This window comes from Mesoplodon mirus, assembly GCF_964341445.2.
Source record: "Mesoplodon mirus genome assembly, chromosome: 8".
In the NCBI taxonomy this organism is placed as follows: domain Eukaryota; kingdom Metazoa; phylum Chordata; class Mammalia; order Artiodactyla; family Ziphiidae; genus Mesoplodon; species Mesoplodon mirus.
The window spans coordinates 1,059,329-1,077,075 of NC_138984.1; the positions used below are offsets into that span (position 1 = coordinate 1,059,329).

The window sequence follows — 17,747 nt, forward strand, 5'->3', positions numbered from 1 at the left end:
TTCCTCTTCACTACAACTGCTCTCTCCCATTCTACTGCTGCCGGCGCCACACAGGGAGCTAAGTGACATGCCCAGGCGACTCATCTTGGAGTGCTGCAAGGGACACAGAAGAACCCTGGCCTCCCCCGCCTCTCCCATCGCAAGACCTCCCTTGATTCCAGTCCCAGGGGAATTCCTGAGCAGGAGGGCGGCGACTGAAGCAGGAGCAGACATGCTCTGCCACCAAGCGATATGCAGACTGAGCCACCTGGAGGGCCCTGGAGTTCTCAGGTGGGATGGTCCCCAGCTGCTGGCTCAGCACGCCCGCCCAGGCAGCACCTCCGGGCTCAGCACACACCCAGCTCGCCGGTGTCGGGGCACCGAGCCCAGCCCCAAAGGCACGACTGTGAGGGTGTGCGCGCAGATACAGCCAGGACACAGCTAACTGTGCATTTCAGATACACGATGCGTTATTTTTCAGAATAAAAGTATCTGGCCCCAAAGAACTGAAAGCAGGGACTTGAACAGAATCTTTTCCACCCCTGTTCACAGCAGCATTATTTGCAGGAGACAAAAGGTGGAAAGAGCCCAAGTGTCCACGATGGGTGAACAGATAAACACAACGGGGCACGTCCGTGCAACGGACATCATGCAGCCCTGAGTCACGAAGTGCCGACACACACCACAACGTGGATGTACCCTGAACACATGATGCTGAACGCAAGAAGCCCGTCTTGAAACGACAAATACTGTTATGCTTCCACTTAAATGAGGTCCCCAGAGGAGTCAAATTCACAGAGACAGTAGAATGGTGATTACCAGGCATGAAGAGAGGGGGGTGGGGGGGGCGGTGAGTGTTTAATGGGTACGAAGTTGGGGAAGGTGGATGGTGGTGACGGCTGCACAACAGTGTGAATGAGCCTAATGCCACTGAATGTACACTTAAAATCATTAAAACGGTAAATTTTATTATGCACATTTTACCACCAAAAAAGCACACAATCCCCCCTCCCCAATATTTGGGACATACTTATACTAAATATGTGGAGCATACTTATACTAAAAATGTATTTGTTGTTTATTTGAAACTTAAATATTCAGGACATACGCTACAAAATTATTAACTATCTGAAATTGCAATTTAACTGGGTCTCCTGTAGTTTTATCTGCTAAACCTGGCGGCCCGGCCCTTTGTGGGGCGTGGGGAGAAGCCTGACCGAAGTCACTCAGGCTCCCCACCGGCAACTCCCCGCCACACGTGGGCATGCACACATGTGCATTGTCTTGCAGGCTCCCTGGACGAGGGCCTCAGACCCTGCCCATGCCAGCGGCAGGAGGGCAGAGGTGGATGTCAGAGCAGGGTCCGCCTTCCCACAGCCCCCGGCCTCCTTGGAGAATGGTGGGCCTCACCATCTCAGTCAACAGGAAGATACAATTATCCCCATCTCACAGATGGTAAGACTGAGGCTGGGGGGGTTCTGAGACTTGCTCAATGTCTCAAACGTGTTGCCTGGTGCTGGTCTCCTTCCACTGGCCCGAGTGCCTCCCTGTCTTCACTGAAGGGAAGGAAATGAAAGTGCTGGGCGCCTGGGGGCCCACCAGCAGCCCAGAGGTCCCAGGTACAGAGATGAAGGCTCCTGGAAGATGAGGGCAGAGTGGTGGCCTGGCCACCCTGCTAGCCTGCACCACCCCGTCAGTGGCCAGAAGCTGAGACCTAGGACACCATCAGGCAGCTGGGCAGGAGCCCGTGGGGCCAGCGGCCATGCCCCCGCCACCCCCCCACCGCACGGGAGGGACACCTGTCGGGACATTCCTGCCAGCAGCACAAACCCACCAGAAAGGGCCCCCACCAGCCAAGCACACAGAGGGCTCCCAACCTGGAGCAGTCAGGTGACCTCGGCATTTGCCCGCTTGTCCGGCTCCCCAAAGATGGGACCCTGGCCTCTTGTGGGTCCTGGGGGCCAGTGGGAATGGGTGGGCCAGCCTATTTCCTGACCTCCACAGCTCAGTTTCTCCAGGGTGGTCAAGCTGACGCATGCATCAGGGAGGGGCCAGGTCTCTAAGCAGGCCGTGAATTCTGCTCCCTTAGGCACCCAGTGTCTTGGTCTCCGCTCTGTTCAGCCACATCCAGCAGGCAGAGGTGGGACGGTCCCGCCCAGGGCAGTCCGATTCCTGGGGCAGACAGCCCCATCCCCAGAGAGGGGTCAAAGGGGCAGTGATAGGCCCCACATGACCTGGGCAAGGAGAGGCCCCTTCTGATGCAGGCTGCCAGGCCCCTAGGCTGGCCGTGGGCTGACCATGAGTGGGGTCCTGCTGGCACTGTCCTCCCCCCACCCTCTAATGTCTCTGTACAGCCTGCAGGGCCTTCTGGGCCTCTGCTTGGGACTCATGTCTGAACACCAGCTGCCACCCTCCAAGGCTGCCCCAAGAGCCCTCCTGGCTGGCGGCATGGCCCTGTGCTGGGGCAGCACTCCCTCATCGCGGGCTGCCCCTCCAGGAGGGGCCTGCAGCCAACTCTTCTTGCAGTTCCCAATTCCTCAGGACCAGGGCCAGCCAAGGGGGAACACGGGACACCACAAGACAGCACCACCCAGGAAGCAGCAGTAGTGACCGGGGAGCCCCTCCTCTCCAGCCGGATCCCTCTGACCCCAGTGTTGCCCCTGGGCCTGGCCGGTGCAGGCTGGCCTCCCTCCCCACCAGGGGGCACTCTTCCCCACAGCCACCTCTGGAGAAAGGATGGGCCTGTCTCTCCCAACAGGCTCCCCCCTGCCGTGATGCCCCCCAGGACACAGCCCCATGCTGAGCACTCCACACGAGAACCCAGTTTCACAACCACTCCACACAGCAGGTGTTGCTACCATCCCCATTTTACAGAAAAGGATTCTGAGGCACAGAGACATTCAGTAATTGGCCCAAGGTCACACAGCAAGGGAGCATGGCGCCAGACCTGAACCCTGGCAGCAGGATGGCCGGGTCCAGGAGACCAGGTTTTGGCTTCTGCTAGGGCTCCACCTCTTTCCTAAGACATACGCCACTGGGAATGGCCACTGGATCCAAAGGACACTGGCCCTGGGCTAGGGGTGTGGCCTTGAAAACTCTAGGTAGCAGAGGAGGTGGGGGCTGATTCCTTGGGCCAGGAATGCCTGGGGTGTGGGGCCCAAGGCAAGAGCCCTGCAAGGGCAGCGTGGGACCCTCGGGCCAGGAGGGGAGCTGTGGCCGAGCAAGCGCCTCAAGCCCTCAGGGAGAATGGGGCGAGAAGGCCACGGCTCACAGCGAGGGTGGCCAAGCGGCATGTGGGCCAGGGGCCGCCCCAGGCTGGGAGGGGTCTTCGCTGTGCGGTCAAGGAGGACATGTATGATTGCAAACCGCATGCGTTGTGTCTAAACCCACACATTATTTCTCGTCACTTATAACTTACAAAAGTAACACGTGGTCACCGTGGCCAGCAAAGCTGCAGCTCACGTGAAGCCTCTGACACCCGTCCAGTCCCTGCGCGGATGGCATTGTGGCTGCATTTCAGCACTGAGGACAGCGTCTGGCACACAGTAGGAGCTCAAGGAACACCACCGAGTGACTCAGAGAGACTGATCTCTGTGTCCCTATCACCCCCACCTGCAGGCAGCTGGCCGGGCCCCCGCTCTGCCCCAGGGCTCCCGTCCGGTTCGCTGGCTCTCATGGGGCAGACATGGGGCTCCACCGGCCCTCCCGCCTTGGCTGAGGGCCCAGCCCGCCGCCCAGAGGCCTCCTCTTCTCTGGGCCCTGGGCCTCCTTGGCCGCTGGCTGAAGACTGCGGGCCCGTTCACAGAATAAAGAAGTAATGAAGTAAAAAATTACGCAGAGGATCACGAAGGAAGCTAGCTGCAGTGCTGCAGCCGTCGGAACATTATAAACAGGCGCGTGAGGTGGTGTCCATACACTTTCCTATGAACATCCTGCAGGCCTGATGCCCGTCAGAAACTCAGAGCTGTGGTGCGTGGAAACGGTACTTTGAGATATTTGCTACAAATGTAAAGGGACATGAAAAACTCAGCAGTTTCCACTGGTGACCAAGTCCCAGATTCTAGAATGCCATCGTCGCCTTGTTCATAGTAACAAGAAATGCTAAAGGTTAGCAAAAAAGGAGATTAACTTCTTTCTCAGTCAAGTTCATGAACTCCCTGACTTCTAAACCTGGGCCCCTCCAGGGCACCCTGGGGAAGGACCCCAGCCTCAAATGACCTGCCTGCACCCCGTCTGTCCACCCCCGTCTGCCCGTCCTTCTGGAGCTGACTCCACCACCGGCCCTGGACGGCCATCCTGGCCCCAACGCAGAGGGGCGCCCCCTCCCCTCCGCTCCCTCGGCCGCTGGCTCCATCCTGCCTAGAGCTTCGGTTCAAGGGCTTCTCATGGGTTGGGACTGGCGTTTCGGGAAGCCACCTCCCGCCTGTTCAGGAGTGTCCTGCACTTCATGGGGTCCCTGGCCTCCCTGTCCCCTCCCCTAAATGCCGTGACAACCAAAAACGCCCCTGGGGAATGGCTCCCGGTTGGGAACACCCACTTTATCCTGGGGCGCTTAGCTGTGTGTCTGACCTGCAGCAGCTCCCAACCATACAGTGACGGGGAGGTGGCAGTCCCTGGGTGTTAGGTCACTGGAATGGAGACCGGCAAGGTGCCTGGAGTGTCTTGTGGGCAGCCACTGCCAGGCCAGGGGAGGAGGGTCGGGGACGGCGGGGTTAAATGTTTTAAGAGCCTCGTCCCTTTAAAATACCCCTATGGGTCCGGTGTGTCCCAAACTCCATAATGAAGGGAGATGGGAGTGAATACCTCAGCCAGTCCTGAAGCAGGTGGCATCATCCGTCTCCCCAGGGCCTGCAGATGGTCACAGGTGGGTGGGATGTACTTTCCGTAGCCCCAGACACTTGAGGACGCACACAGACGTCACACATGGCTCACCACAGGGCCCAGATGTCCACAGGTGGCTCTAGGCGCCAAGGATGCGCTTAGACACAGACGAGCCCGGACGACCACCTTCAGGTTCAGAGAGCGGTCCTCAGCGCTGGGGATGGTGTCCGAAGGTGTGCACAGGCCACAGACCTCCACAGGTTCTGGTGCTGATGGTGAGCCCAAGAAATGTCCCCACCAGGGAGGCACAGGGCCACAGTCACTGCCAGGTGCACCTGTCCAGGGCCTGGCTGCCCGCCTGAGAGGGAGACGTGTTGGCCTATCCCTCAAGCTGCTGGGAGCACTGCAGCCAAATCCACCCCCAGGGCCAACAGCTGGGGCGCAGACGAGGCTCAGGATATGGCCAGTGGCTGCCTGGCTCTGGACTGCGGCGTCTGGGGGGGCCTTGCAGCCCCAGCTGAGTTTCTCACTAGACCCTGACCTTCTGGGGGAGGGGCCCACAGCCTGAGGGTGAGCACAGAGCGGATGAATGGATGGATGGGTAGGAGGGTGAAGGGCCTTGCCTCCTGCCTGGCCAGCCTCTCCTCATCCCTTCCAAGCAGGCGGGGCGGCGGGGCTCGGGCGTTTGGTGCCCGTCGGCAGGACCAGCTCTGAGCTTAGGAGGCCCTCCTTGAGGTGGTGACCTTCTCTTCTCCTGCCAGCCGGCCAGCCGGGCCCTCCTGCAGCCCGAGTCCTCATGTGCGCCGCTCTCAGGCCGGCTCCTCTCCCGGACACTCCACCCAGCCCCTCCTGGGGCTCGCCCACCTGTCCCAGCCTTGGAACCCCTCAGTCCACTGGGGTCTGCCAGGGACCGTCTTTCCTTGTACCTGTGGGAGCTCTGTGGCCTCCCCGCCAGCTCTGTCCTCTGGCTGACCTCACCCCTGCAGCCTGGAACACATACCCAGCACCTACGGACAGGGCCACACGGATGCCCCCCAGCGCCCCGATGAGGCAGGCTCGCGTGGGCTCGCCCCTGACCTCCTCCTCTCTGGGGCACCCCCTCAATGGGTGGCACCATTGCCTGGTGCCCACACCAGGTACCTGGGACAAACCTGGGCCAGGGCAGCAAGGCCACGGAGAAGAAGCTACTCCAGGGACAGGGCTCTGAGCACTGGGGACCCCTTTCTAGGACCCAGCTTCCCCACCTGCACACTAAGTGGTTGCACCAGGTGGTACTTGGCCTGCCCTGCAGGCACCCTGTCCTGCCCGCTCTGGGAGGCTGGGAGGGGCTGCCAGGCAATGGGCCAGCGGAGGCCAGGGCATGGCTTAAGGATGCAGGGCCTTGGACCGAGGCTGGGGCTGGCTCTTGGGCACTTCATCGGGTGGGAAGGAGGGGTGAGGAAGGCAGGGCCCAAGCCGGGGCTCCTGCAGGGCCTCCGCTTGCTGGCCTGCTCCAGCCCAGGTGCTCTCCCTGGCCCCAGGCCCTGGTCACCCTGTGCATCCTGTCCACCTGTAGGGCCCTGGGCTCGGCCACACTGCAGACACCTGAGCTGATGGGAGGCCTGCCTCATGGTGCTGCTGGCTGGTCCTCACCATCTCCCGGTGCTGGACCCCACTTTCCATCTCCTCCCTTCCTGCAGCCCCGGACTCGGCCAGGTCGCAAACTGCTTGGCCTCCCCCTGCTGGAGTCCGACCCTGCACAGCTCTCCTCCTCCAAGATGCAGCAGGGGCGGCAGGCAGGGCGCTGGGCCTCCAGGGGGCCGAGGTCGGGGCAGATGGTGAGGGAGCAGGGTTGATGGAGTCCGCCGGGCCTGCCCTGTCATCTAGCCAAGCCTCTAGAACCCAGGGAGCACTTCGCACAAATCGGCAGCCAGCGTCCTCGGCTGGGCCATGGAGCCAGGAGCCAGCTGCCTGCCCACCTCCCCTCCGCACACCCTGCCCCGCATGCTGTGTGCCCTGCTCAGGGGCCCTCGCACTTGTTGGGGGGGACCCCCAGCCTGTCCACGGAAAACTGGTGCCAGCGAGTCACAACTCTCCCAGACAGGTGCCCCTGACCCCCATGAAGGTCTTACAGCTGGGCCTCTCATTGCCCACCCAGGTTCTGGGACGTGCCACAAGTGAGATGCATCAGCGGGTCGGCAGTTACCAGACTCTGAATGTCAGAATGAGTGGCCCCCGGCCCTCCTCTCTGACTCAGTTGGAGAAGTTAAGGCCCATGGGGTGCAGAGCTCTGGCCATTTTCCTGAGAGGCTTGCAGGCTGGAGGGGGTGAGGAGCAGGCTGAGGATGGTCTGACACCCTCACTCCAACACCAAGGCACCGGTGCACGTCTGAGCCGAGACCCTGAGCCTATGGCATGGCCCTGTCCTGAGGAGCCACACACCGAAATACCCAGAGCCCAGGATCCCCGCCCACTGGACAGGATGCGCCCAAGAGTGAGGTGCCACGCCTGCAATGGGCTGAACCATGACCCTCGTTCATATGTCAGAGTCTAAACCCCCAGGACTTCAGGAGGTGACCTCATTTGAGCGTGGGGTCTTTGCAAATGTAACTGGTTGGGCCCCTAACTTGATAGGATTGGTGTCCTCATTTCCATAAAGTGAAATTCAGAAGCAGACCAGCACAGGGACATCTACTCACAAAGACAAACCCAGAGACTACAGACCAAGGACCCCCAAGGATCACCTACAACCCTCAGAAGCCAGGAGAGGCCCTGGAACAGCTTCCCCTTCACGGCCTCAGGAGGAACTAGCCCAGTGACACCTTGATCTTGGACTTCCAGCCTCTGAACTGCAAGACAATAAACTCCTGCTGTGAGGCCACCTAGCCTGCTGCATCTGTGCCAGCAGCCAGGGGAAGCGGACACATGCCTGACCCCCAGCACCCAGCCCAGCCTGGCACCATGTGGGCAGTGTTCAGCACACTTACTGCTGAGGTTGCCCAGACTTGGGGAGCACCCTGGGAAAACAGGGAGAGCCCTGGAGAGTAGTGGGTGTGTTGGGGATGCCCGGGAAGCTGAGCAGCAGGGCCAAGCCCTGTAGGGAGGATAGTGATGGGCGTGTACCGAGGGTGGGCATGGGGAGGGCCGACCTGGCAGGAGGGGGGGGCACGTGTGCCAGGAAGGTGAGCCAGCCAGGAGCTGGTGGGAGCCAATGCTGAGGCCACAGGCAGATGAGGGGCTGGGGTGGGTATGGCCTGGCCCCCTCAGGGGCTCCTAGATCTACCCAGGATTCCAGGATTCCTGCCAGCAAAGCTGGTATGCACCCCTCACACCCAGAGCTTCCCTTGCACCCATGGTGAGACCAAGAACAGTCAAGAAAGCTGGAGGCCCCAGCCCTGCTCCCAGTGTAGGGGTCACAGCTGGGAGGACAGGACAGCCCCCACCCCACAACTGGGGACAGGGCAAAGGGCCTGGGGTTGGGGAGGACTGCAGCACCTCCGCCTGAACCATCTCCGCCCAGAGACTTCAGGCAGCTCAGAGCACCTGCCCAGGCCTGTTCCTAGACACACATGGCAAGAAAGCTGCCAGCTGGCATGGGGTAGGTGGCCCCAGGCTGGAGCCCTCACCCTCCTGAGCCTGTGTCCTCTCCCGAATGTGGGTGATGACCTGACCCCACCGGGCTGTGCTGACGGCTAGATGTGGTCACAGCTGGTGTCAGGCACCAGGCAAGGAGACATCAGACAGGCAAGGCCTGGGCCCTGAGTCTTGGGCTGAAATCTTCCTGAAGCAAGCCAGGACTCAGGGAGGAGGGTCTGGCTTATAGGAGAGCTGACCAACCTCTCACCACCTGGGCATGTCCAGGCCTGGGCCCGATTTGATACCAGCGTGGCCTTGGGTGAGCCCCTCTCCTGGCCTGTCTCCCTGTCCAGGACCAGCCAGGTTGCCACCTGTGCCCGTGCACGTGGGTGGCCTAGCACAGGCCCGGTGCACCCACACACCCGCTGTGCATTCCTCCCGGCTCCGAAGCCCACCTGCCGCCTGGCGGGAGTGTCCTCAGTCCCTCTCCTGGGAGGCCTCAGTGGCCCTGCAGCCCTGTCCACCACGGGCTCACGCTGCTCCTTATTAGGGCCAGCATGGAACCAAGACCGACCTGTCTTGTCTTCTGGACTCATCTACCCCTGGATGGGACATCTGTCCATGACTCCTGGGGGACTTGGCCCAGCATGGTGCTGGGGACACGCCAGGGGCTGCTCTTAGGGTCGGCCAGCAGCACACAGCTGGGCCATCCTCTACGTACACCCCGGGCAGGGTCGCCTGATTCACGCCCCTGGAACAGCCCTCTCCAGCAGGGCAGGAGCGGCAGGCCTTCACTGGACAGGCTCCCGGGACCAGCTCAGGGTGAGGCCCGGCTACACGAAAGGCCGAGTCACCGGCAGCAGTTGGGGTGGGGGCAGGGCGGCCCCGGAGAAGGCACAGGAGGCGTTCCAGTTAAGAGGAGTTCTAACCCGGCCTAAGCAGTGGAGTCTACGACCAGGAGAAGGCAGCTGGTGGCCCATAAGGGCCTGGCCTCGAGGCCCCATTTCAGGCCTCCAGGCTGGGGTGGCACGAGGCTTCCAGAGAACACAGAGCCCAGGACTGTTCAGCAGTTAATGCCACTGGCTTTGGGGTCAACAGACTGGGCTCTAGACCTCAGAGCTCCACGTGGGCCGAGCCCCTTGAAGAAAGCTGTGGGGCTTCTCGGCCTCAGTTACTTATCTGTGAAGCAGGTCTGCAAAGACCCCTCCTCATCCGCTGTACCAGCTAGACAGTCACGCGGATGGACCCACGCTGAGTCTGGGTCACGATGAGGGCTCCCAAGTGCCAGACACCACTGCCTGCAGGCCCTCCAGGGGCCTCTAGGGCAGGGGGCAAAGGGGAGGACACGCCTGACGCGGCCACAGAGTGCATGGCGTCCGCATGCTCCCCTCCTGCAGCCTTCCGGTGGTCGTGACTATTCCTGTTGTCACACATGAAGAAACAGAGGCACAGAAAAGCCAGGTTGGGGGGGGTGGTGGCAGGGAGGCTGACGCGGCAGGGCTGGCATCTGAGCCCAGGCCCACGGAGGACGTCCCGCCCCGCCCCTTGGATGTCCGGCACTGCAGCTCCAGCAAGGGCCAGGCCGCCGCATCGTGCAGGTGGCCCTGTCGGCTCCTGGCTCCCCTGGGCCCCCCTACCTGTGGTTCTCCCCCCACCACCAGCCCTGCCCTCACGCTGGGGATGATGAAACCTCAGCTGTTCTAGTGGTGACGGGACAGAGCAGCAGCTCAGCTGGAAGCCACGGACCACCCTGGGGCCCCAAGCCAGGCACACGGGGGCCTCTGCCCTCTGAACAGGACTGGGTGCACACAACCGCCCGGTGTGAGGCCGGACTGTACGCAGATGGCCTGCGAGAGCCGCGCAGCTGACGGACAGACTCGGAGGGCTCTCTTGGCCTCGGGCAGGACGGGTCAGAGAAGCAGCGGTTTCCGCTGGGAGGCTAAGGGGTGGCCCTCGGTGGGGAACCCACAGCCAGCCGGGGTCCAGGAGCAGACGGGCTGCCCCCCAGTCCGTGTCGCACTGACAGGCCCACGCTCCCCTCTGACCTCCACCCCCAAGGTCCAGGCCCCTTCTCCTGGGCCCAGGCCCTCCGCCTCCCAGTGCCCACCCACCACGGCTGGCATACAGCAGGCCGTGTGCGGGTCTCCAGCAAGTTGTGACTGAGAACCTACTTTGTGCCAGGAACTGTGCCAGGTTCTGTGGCTGCTACAGAGGACAGTACAGACAGAGGCGGCCTCTGCCCCCAGGGCCTCAGTGAAGGGTCAGAGAGATACACGACAAACCGTGTCAAGTGTCAGGAGGCTGAGCAGGTGCTCAGGAGACATCTGGGGACCAGAAGCAACCCCACCGGCAGAGATAGAAGATGGCAGGCCCGTGTGCATGCACGCGTGTGTGCATGTGTGCGTGTGCGTGTGTGTGCGCGCGTGTGTGCACGTGCGTGCGTGAGATGCAGCACGGGGCTGGGCTTTGCCCCAGTGCTGCAGGGGGAGCCAGCTGGAGGGGTCGCTCCCCCTCACCTTCCATACAGTGCTCTGGCCGGAGGGAGGGCTACCTGGGCTGTGCAGCCTGTAAAAGGGGATGACCGTCGTCCTCACCACGGCCACGCCTGGCCGTCCATCCAAAACACTACACAAAGCCACGAACGGAAGCCCCATGCGCGCTGATGGTCCCTCCTCACGAGCCCACACCATTTCTGCTCTCCCGGGCCGGCACAGGCTGAAAAGGCCACCCAAAGGCCTAGGGCCGCCCTCCCTCCCTTCCAACGACTAGCAAGCATTGAGTCTCTACCCCACCAGCTAGCCCAGGCGTCCACCCCCGGGGCTCCCCAGGCTGGAGAAGTCTGCCTGCCGGCTGGCAGGACAGGAAACCAAAGGCTGGATCCCCGAGAGCAGCGTGTCACCACGGGGCCACCAGAGGGCGCCCGTTGCACGGAGCCCGGCCAAGTTGCTCGGAGAAGGAGAGGACAGGACTGGCTGCTGCCTTGGGAGGTCACTCTGTTTCCTTCACCCCACGTGGCACCGGCACTCTCCTCGGTGCCTGGGCCCTGCAGGGCACTCTCCAGCTCAGGTGCTTATGGGGGAGGATGAAGCCATAGGGGGTCGGGGAGAGCAGCTTCCCAGAAGCCCCTGGAGCTGGGACAGAGGAGCCACGGGTGCTGGTTGGGGGGGGGGGCGCAGTCCAGACCCCCGGGGGGGTGGGCAGCCCTGGCTGGCGCGGTGCTGGGACAGCTGCTGGGCGGCCATACAGCCCCCCTCCACCACGTGCACAGCAAGGCACTCTGCTGGTCCCGGGTCCCCAACCCACTGCAGCCCCAGCCCAAGGAGGCCAAGGCCCAGCCCCCCGCGCCGGCCCCACCTCACCTTCTCCAGCCCGCCCTGCTCTCTCCCGGCCCCTGACGGTTGCCCAGACTCTGCCACTCTGTCTCTCAGCCTAACTGGGACAGGGCCTGTGGATGCGATCAAGTTTAGGACGGTCCCGAGGACACAGCGGCCGAGTGGGAGTGGGTGTGTGAAGGAGAGCTGTGGGGCGAGGGGACCCTGGAGCGCCGTCTAAGATCAGGGCTGGGTGAGGGCAGCTGCTCAGCTGCCCTGAGACCCTGGTGTCCAGGGGAAGGGATTCAACCGAAAGGCCAGGAATTCCCAGGCATGAGCTCCTCTGTTCGCATGGCGGGTGGCGGAGCTTATGAGCCAACGTGTGCTGGCCCCAGGCACCCAGATGTGCCCCCCAGACCTGTTCCCTAGGGAGGGTGGCAGCCCTGACAATGACAGGGCTTTGTCAGCAGACAGAGGCACAGGAAGGCCTACCTTGGGGGACTTGAACCCAGGGCAGGGGGCTGTCAAGGTATCAAGGCAGCCTTCTGTGGGTCCTGCCCTGCTGGGGGCAGGGGTCCAGGGCCTGGCTGCCCCCTCCCATTCCCCAGCAAGACACGGCCATGGACTTGCCCCTCATACTCCTCTCTCACTCAGAACTCCTGTGGCTGTGGTCATTCCATGTCCCCCGTGTCAGTACTCGAATACCCCCTCCCCACCCCCGCCCCAGTTTGGGAGGAGTTCCCCACGGCAGGAAGCTGGTCTGCTCCGCTCTCATCCACCGTGTCCCAGGCACCCTGAACAGACGCGCAGACCCACGGTGGTTCTGGACACGTTTGCAGTTGGAGGAAAGAGCCTGGGGGGTGTCTGTGAAATCCTTAGACCTCCACCCTCACTCCAGTCCCCAAAGCTCCTCAGAGGCCTGCAGGGAGGGTGTGGGCAGGACTGCGGGCAGCTGCAGGGCTGAGGCCGCCTGGGACGGCGATGCTCTTACAAAGAAATGACACGGCCCCTGGGCGGGATCCAAGGCGCCGACCACCTGCAGCTGGACTCCCCGCCCGAGGCGGCCCTGAGTGCCAGGCAAGCACAAGTTCCCTGGGCAGGAATCCCTGCGAGGTGATGTTCCCTTCCCGGTGTCAGAGGTCGAGCCTCTCCACCCTCGCCCCCGCCCCTCCCCGAGCGCACAGTTCGCTCCCGACCTCCCCGGGGCCCCTAGGCTGCCTCTGCCGGGGACCACCGGGAATCCCCGGGCCGACCCGAGGCGCCTCCCGGAGAGGGCCGCACAGCCGGTGGAGTCCCTAGCCCATGGCCGCCGTCGGCTGCGCCCCGACAGCCGGCCCCGCAGCTCAGCCCTGCCTGTCCCGGAGGACGCACCGAGCCGGGGACCGCCCGGTCCGCCGCCCGGCGAGGACAGCTCCGCGGGGAAGGGGCCGGTGTGCGTGTTGGAGGCCGGGGGGCGGCCGAGCGGAGCAGAGGAGACCCGGGCGGAGGGAGGGCGGCTCGGGGCGCGGAGGCGCAGGGCGGACGAGGGCAGAACGGGAGAGAGAAGGGGGCGCAGGGGAAACCCGGGAGCGCCGGGTCACTCACCCGAGATCTCCGCCTGGGGCACGTCGCTCAGGCTGAAGCCCTTGGCCCCGTAGATCTGGCGGACTTCGCTGCAGCTCCGACTCTTGCTGGCAGGGTCCCCGTGGGCGCAGGCGGCCAGCGCGACGGCCACGCACAGCAGCCACCAGCCTCGGGCCCGGAGCTCCATGGCGGGGCCGGCGGCGCCCCCGGCCGGGCCCGTGCAGCCCCCGCCCGCGAAGGGCAGAGCCAAGGTCCCGGCGCACTCGGCTCGCGGTCCGGAGGCGCCGGCGGCAGGGGAGGCGGAGACAACAAAAGCCGGCGGCGGCTGGGCGCGGGGCGCGCGGGGCGCGAGGTTCGGCCGCTCTCTCCGGCGGCCCAGAGCGCGGCAGGCGAGCGCGCAGTCCCGGCCCGGCCCCTCGGCGGCCCGGGAGAGGGGCGGGGAGGGCCGCGCGGGGCGGGGCGCGCAGGGGCGGGGCGGGGCGCGGCGCGGGGGCGCGATCCGAGGCGCACGGGGCGCCCCTCCTGCTCCCGGGGCCGCCCGGCTCGCGCGGATCTGTTGACTGCTGGAGGGAAGCGGGGTGGTCGGGAGCGCGCGGGCCGTGTCCGGGGTCCCCGAGGGCGGGCCCTCCACGCCCAGCGCCCCGGGCGGCGGCACCACCTGTGGGGGCGGGGGCGGGGGTGCTGAGGCAGGGCTTCCCCCGCCGGACGTGACATCACGCCTTCCGCGCGCCTATCAGGGGCTTCCCCGCCCCCAGCCGAAGTCGGCATCCCTCCCGTCCTCCCTCTCCTCGGATCAGGCCGTTCCTTGCTGCACCCTGGCCGCGTGCCTCGCGCGTCCGCTCCCACAGCCTTGGTCCCCTTTGTCCCCCGCCCGCACCTGGCCTGCACCCCTTTATGGCCCCTCGCCCCCGCGCCCATTTCAGCCACCTCTCCCGCGGCTGCAGCTCACACTTGATTTTTTTTGTGGAGGAGAGTGGGGGGCTGTACGTGGGAAACTATTCAAGAGTCTAGACCTCAAGCGCGCCCGTTCCTGCGTAGAGGCAACCAACGAGTTAGTTGTTGGAGATCGTCAGCGGGTTTTGTGTCCCCTCCACGTGATGCTTTGGAAGCTCGAGAAGCGAGCGAGGGGGGCAGAAGCTTGTCCGTTGACTTGGGCCGCTGGGCGGTGGCAGGTGACCTCTTGGGGAAGGGATGGCGTCGGGCCAACAACAGGTCAGATTGCTGGGGGCTGAGGAGAGCGTGACAGTGAGTGAGGCGGCGGGGGACCGTGCAGGGCAGGTGGACAGTGCTGGTAGCCACAGAGGATGGGGATGCGGGCCGTGGGAAGTGAGGTGAGAGGCCGGGGCGGGGGGAGGGGCGCCGGGAGCTGAGGGCGCCTCCGTTTCTTTCTTCCCGGCTGCTGCACTCCCCCACCCCCTTCCTGCTCTCCTGATACGTGGGCCAAGGCCCCAGAGACCACCAGGCCATGACCCCAGATGCCTGATTGATTGAAATGGGGAGAAAGCAAATAGGCGCCCTTGGAAGAGGACCCCAGGATAACCCCCATGTGCCTATAAGGGTGCCCAAACCTTGAACCTGGGGGCTTATTGTTTCACCTCACAGCAGGGGGAGCTTGTCCACTGTGGGCAGGAAGGAGGGCTCCATGCCTCCCCTGGGGTTCCCAGAGTGGTGGGCTCAGCAGCCTCAGAGGGGGCTTGCAGCCTTGTACCCCCTCGCCCAGAGGCAGAGTCATTGTGTGAGAGAGGGGCTGGGAGGCCCCTACCCCAGGTGCTGGCCTCTGGCCCTGCTCCTGCACCTGCCACCCGGTCATGCTGGCGAGTCACAGATCCCGCACGGCGCTCGGGCCAGCCTGTCCCCGCTTGCCTGTGCCTGGCACAGCTGCCTGGATGCCTCCCCTGTGCCTGCCTGGCCCAGGCCACCCCATGCCTGGCTCAGGCCACCGGGCCCCTGCCCCTGCCTTCTCTTTAGGAGCTCACCTCCAGCCACGTGCTTCCGGGTCAGGCAGGAGCGAGACGGCCTGAGGCTCGATGGAGTCACACACACTTACTGTTGTTGTTATGGGGATCTGTCGCCTCCTCTTAATCTGGCCAGACGGGGAGATTTCTCAGGGTGGCGTCAGCGTCCAGTGCGTTTCTGAGCCTCCAGACAGTGGTATGGCCAGAATGTCCACGTGCCATGCTCACGTGGCTGGTTTTCAGGACATGGTGATCACGGGCACGGCCCCTGCACACGCCCCTCCCAGGTGTACGATGACTCCGTCCCCTAGAGAAATCCTCACCACTGCCTGCAAGGTCCCTGTGTCGTTCCCCTTCAGAGGTCACGACCCTCGCAGCCGGGGCCCTTCCCCTAGTGTCCCCTAGTGAGGAGACACGCCCCCAGCAGAATCCGAGCTCTCATTTCCCTGACGTCGAGGGGAGCTGGGTAAGTGAGGCGTGCAGTGTCCCTTTGGAGAATGGCTGTAAGGAAAACTGGGAATGGCAGCCGGGCACCCTCCCCCCGCCAGGGGTGCGGGGCTCTGGCTGTGTTCCTCTTGGTCTCCTCCACGTTGGGTGGCTTCGTGGGTGCTCAGCCTCCATGCACTTGAGGGGGCCGAGGGGAGGCCAGGGTCCAGGCTGGGGCGGAGGTTCTTCCCAGGGCACATGCGTGCCTCCCCTCCAGGTGCAGTTTCTTGCCAGTTTTCCATCATCAGGACACTTGATGACTGAAAGTGACAGCCAACGTGAGGAAAGGAAATGCATCATCTTGGTAGCTGGCACTAGCTGGCTCGCTGGTCCTGTCCTGGAGCGAAAGGAACAGACCTGAGTTCAAATCCCGGCCCTCCCACTTGTCAGCAGTGTGATTCTGGATGTGGCACTCGGCTTAGTTTCCTTATTTCCTCTGTGAGGATCTAGGAGGGAGGTCTGTGCCTGTGCAGGAGAGATGCTGCTGCTGTGACCCAGCGTGGACCCAACTCCTGGGGGGCCCATTCTCAGGGCCTGGGAGGAGGCAGTGATGAAGGCCCTGCCACAGTGTTGGCCTGTGGCCCAGAGGGATGGCAGGCGGGACCATCCTCCCGGCTCTGGATGAGGCCGGCACCTGCCAGAGGGCCTCGATGACAAGGAGCTGGAAGGCCAGGTGTGGAGGCAGCTGACTGCTAGGTGGTCACAGCTCGAGGCGGCTCTGCCAGGTCATGGGGCTTTGGGGGCCTGGAGAGGAGGTGCCTGTGCACCTGCAGCGTCCCTTCACCTCTTCCATCCAGTCGTCTGGCCCGCAGAGCCTCCTTCCTTGCTGCCCCACCCAGGGGAGTGCTTATGTTGTACAGATGTGGACACTGTTACTGGGAGAGAGAAGGGGCCCCATCCTGGGTCGTGAAGCCCAGAGGAACTGCCCCAGTGCCAGCTGCTGGGACTCCGCTCTTCCTGAGACACAGCTGCTTCTGCCAGGCCCCCACTTACTGCCCCGGCCCTGCCGTTCAGATCTAGTGCCTGTCTGGGGCAGCCCAAGGGTGAGGGATCCCCACGCAGCCTGGGCTTCGGGAACCAGGGCCGGGTTACACTGGGGAGGGCCTTGTGAGCCCACATGTGGCTGCTGTGGCTCCAACCAAGACCACCACCTCCTGCTTTGGGGCCCTGGTCTGCCAGAGGTGTGGGCACAGACGTGCAGACACAGACGTGCAATGGAAGGAAGGGAGGAAGGAGTGAGTGGTTTGCTCATGAAAAGGAAGTGGCAGCATCCCTGAACGAGTGGGTGTGTGATGGGGGCTGGATTTGCCCTCTGCTTACACCGAGGGAGGGCTGAGAAGAAAGGGACCATTTAGAGTCATCTCGGAAGGGGGCCTGTGCTCTCCCACGTTTCCGTCTTCTCGAGGAGTGACCCCGAGTCCTGGAGGGCAGCACCCTGCCTCCCACTTCGTGACTCTGGAGAGGTCAGGGCACGCTGGGCCCTGGCTGCTCAGAAGACATGGGGAGTGAGCGGGTTGCCGGCTCCACACATTAGGGCTGCCGGCCTGCTGGCCTCCACCCCTGGATCCCCGCGGGCCGGTGCTCCCCGTCCCCAGCTATTGCGGAGCAACAGGGGAGCCCCAAAAGCAAGTTTTCAGATAGATTGAGCAATACCAGCCACGTGTCTGCTGACGACCGTCACTGCCAACCGTGTCCCTAACGCGGGCCCCTTCTTGTTGGCAGTAAGGCACGGGGTCAGAGGGCACTGGGCAGGACAGCTAGGCTGCCACACCCTGACCCACTGGGGCCCCGGAGGTGTTGTGATGCCCTGGGAGTCAGTGGAGGACACAGGGTCCCCCCACCTCTGTAGGGCACGGGAGCCCCAGGCAGCAGCCTGAGAGAGGAAGTAGACGCCACGGGGTGTGGCTGATAGAGGGGAATGCGACACTGGCTGAGCAGAGGCTTCGCCAGCGGGGCGTCCTGCAGACGGAATCAGGGTCCCTGACAGAGTTCCCCAGAGCCTGGGGGTGGGAGGGGGAGCCTCGTGGATGCCACTGGTTTACTGCAGCTCCCTGCCTCTGTGGGGAGGTGGGAAACA

General features: G+C 63.7%; 1 protein-coding gene across 1 annotated transcript in view; it reads right to left on the reverse strand.

Annotated features, from left to right (window-relative positions):
* Positions 1-13,647, reverse strand: part of GPC1 (glypican 1) — a 29,662-nt gene extending 16,015 nt beyond the window's left edge. Inside the window, exon 1 of the mRNA XM_082630648.1 lies at positions 13,251-13,647. Within this exon, the coding sequence (XP_082486774.1) occupies positions 13,251-13,416 (166 nt within the window). The 5' untranslated portion in view covers positions 13,417-13,647. The remainder of the gene's footprint in view (positions 1-13,250) is intronic.
* Between the last annotated feature and the right edge of the window lie 4,100 nt (positions 13,648-17,747).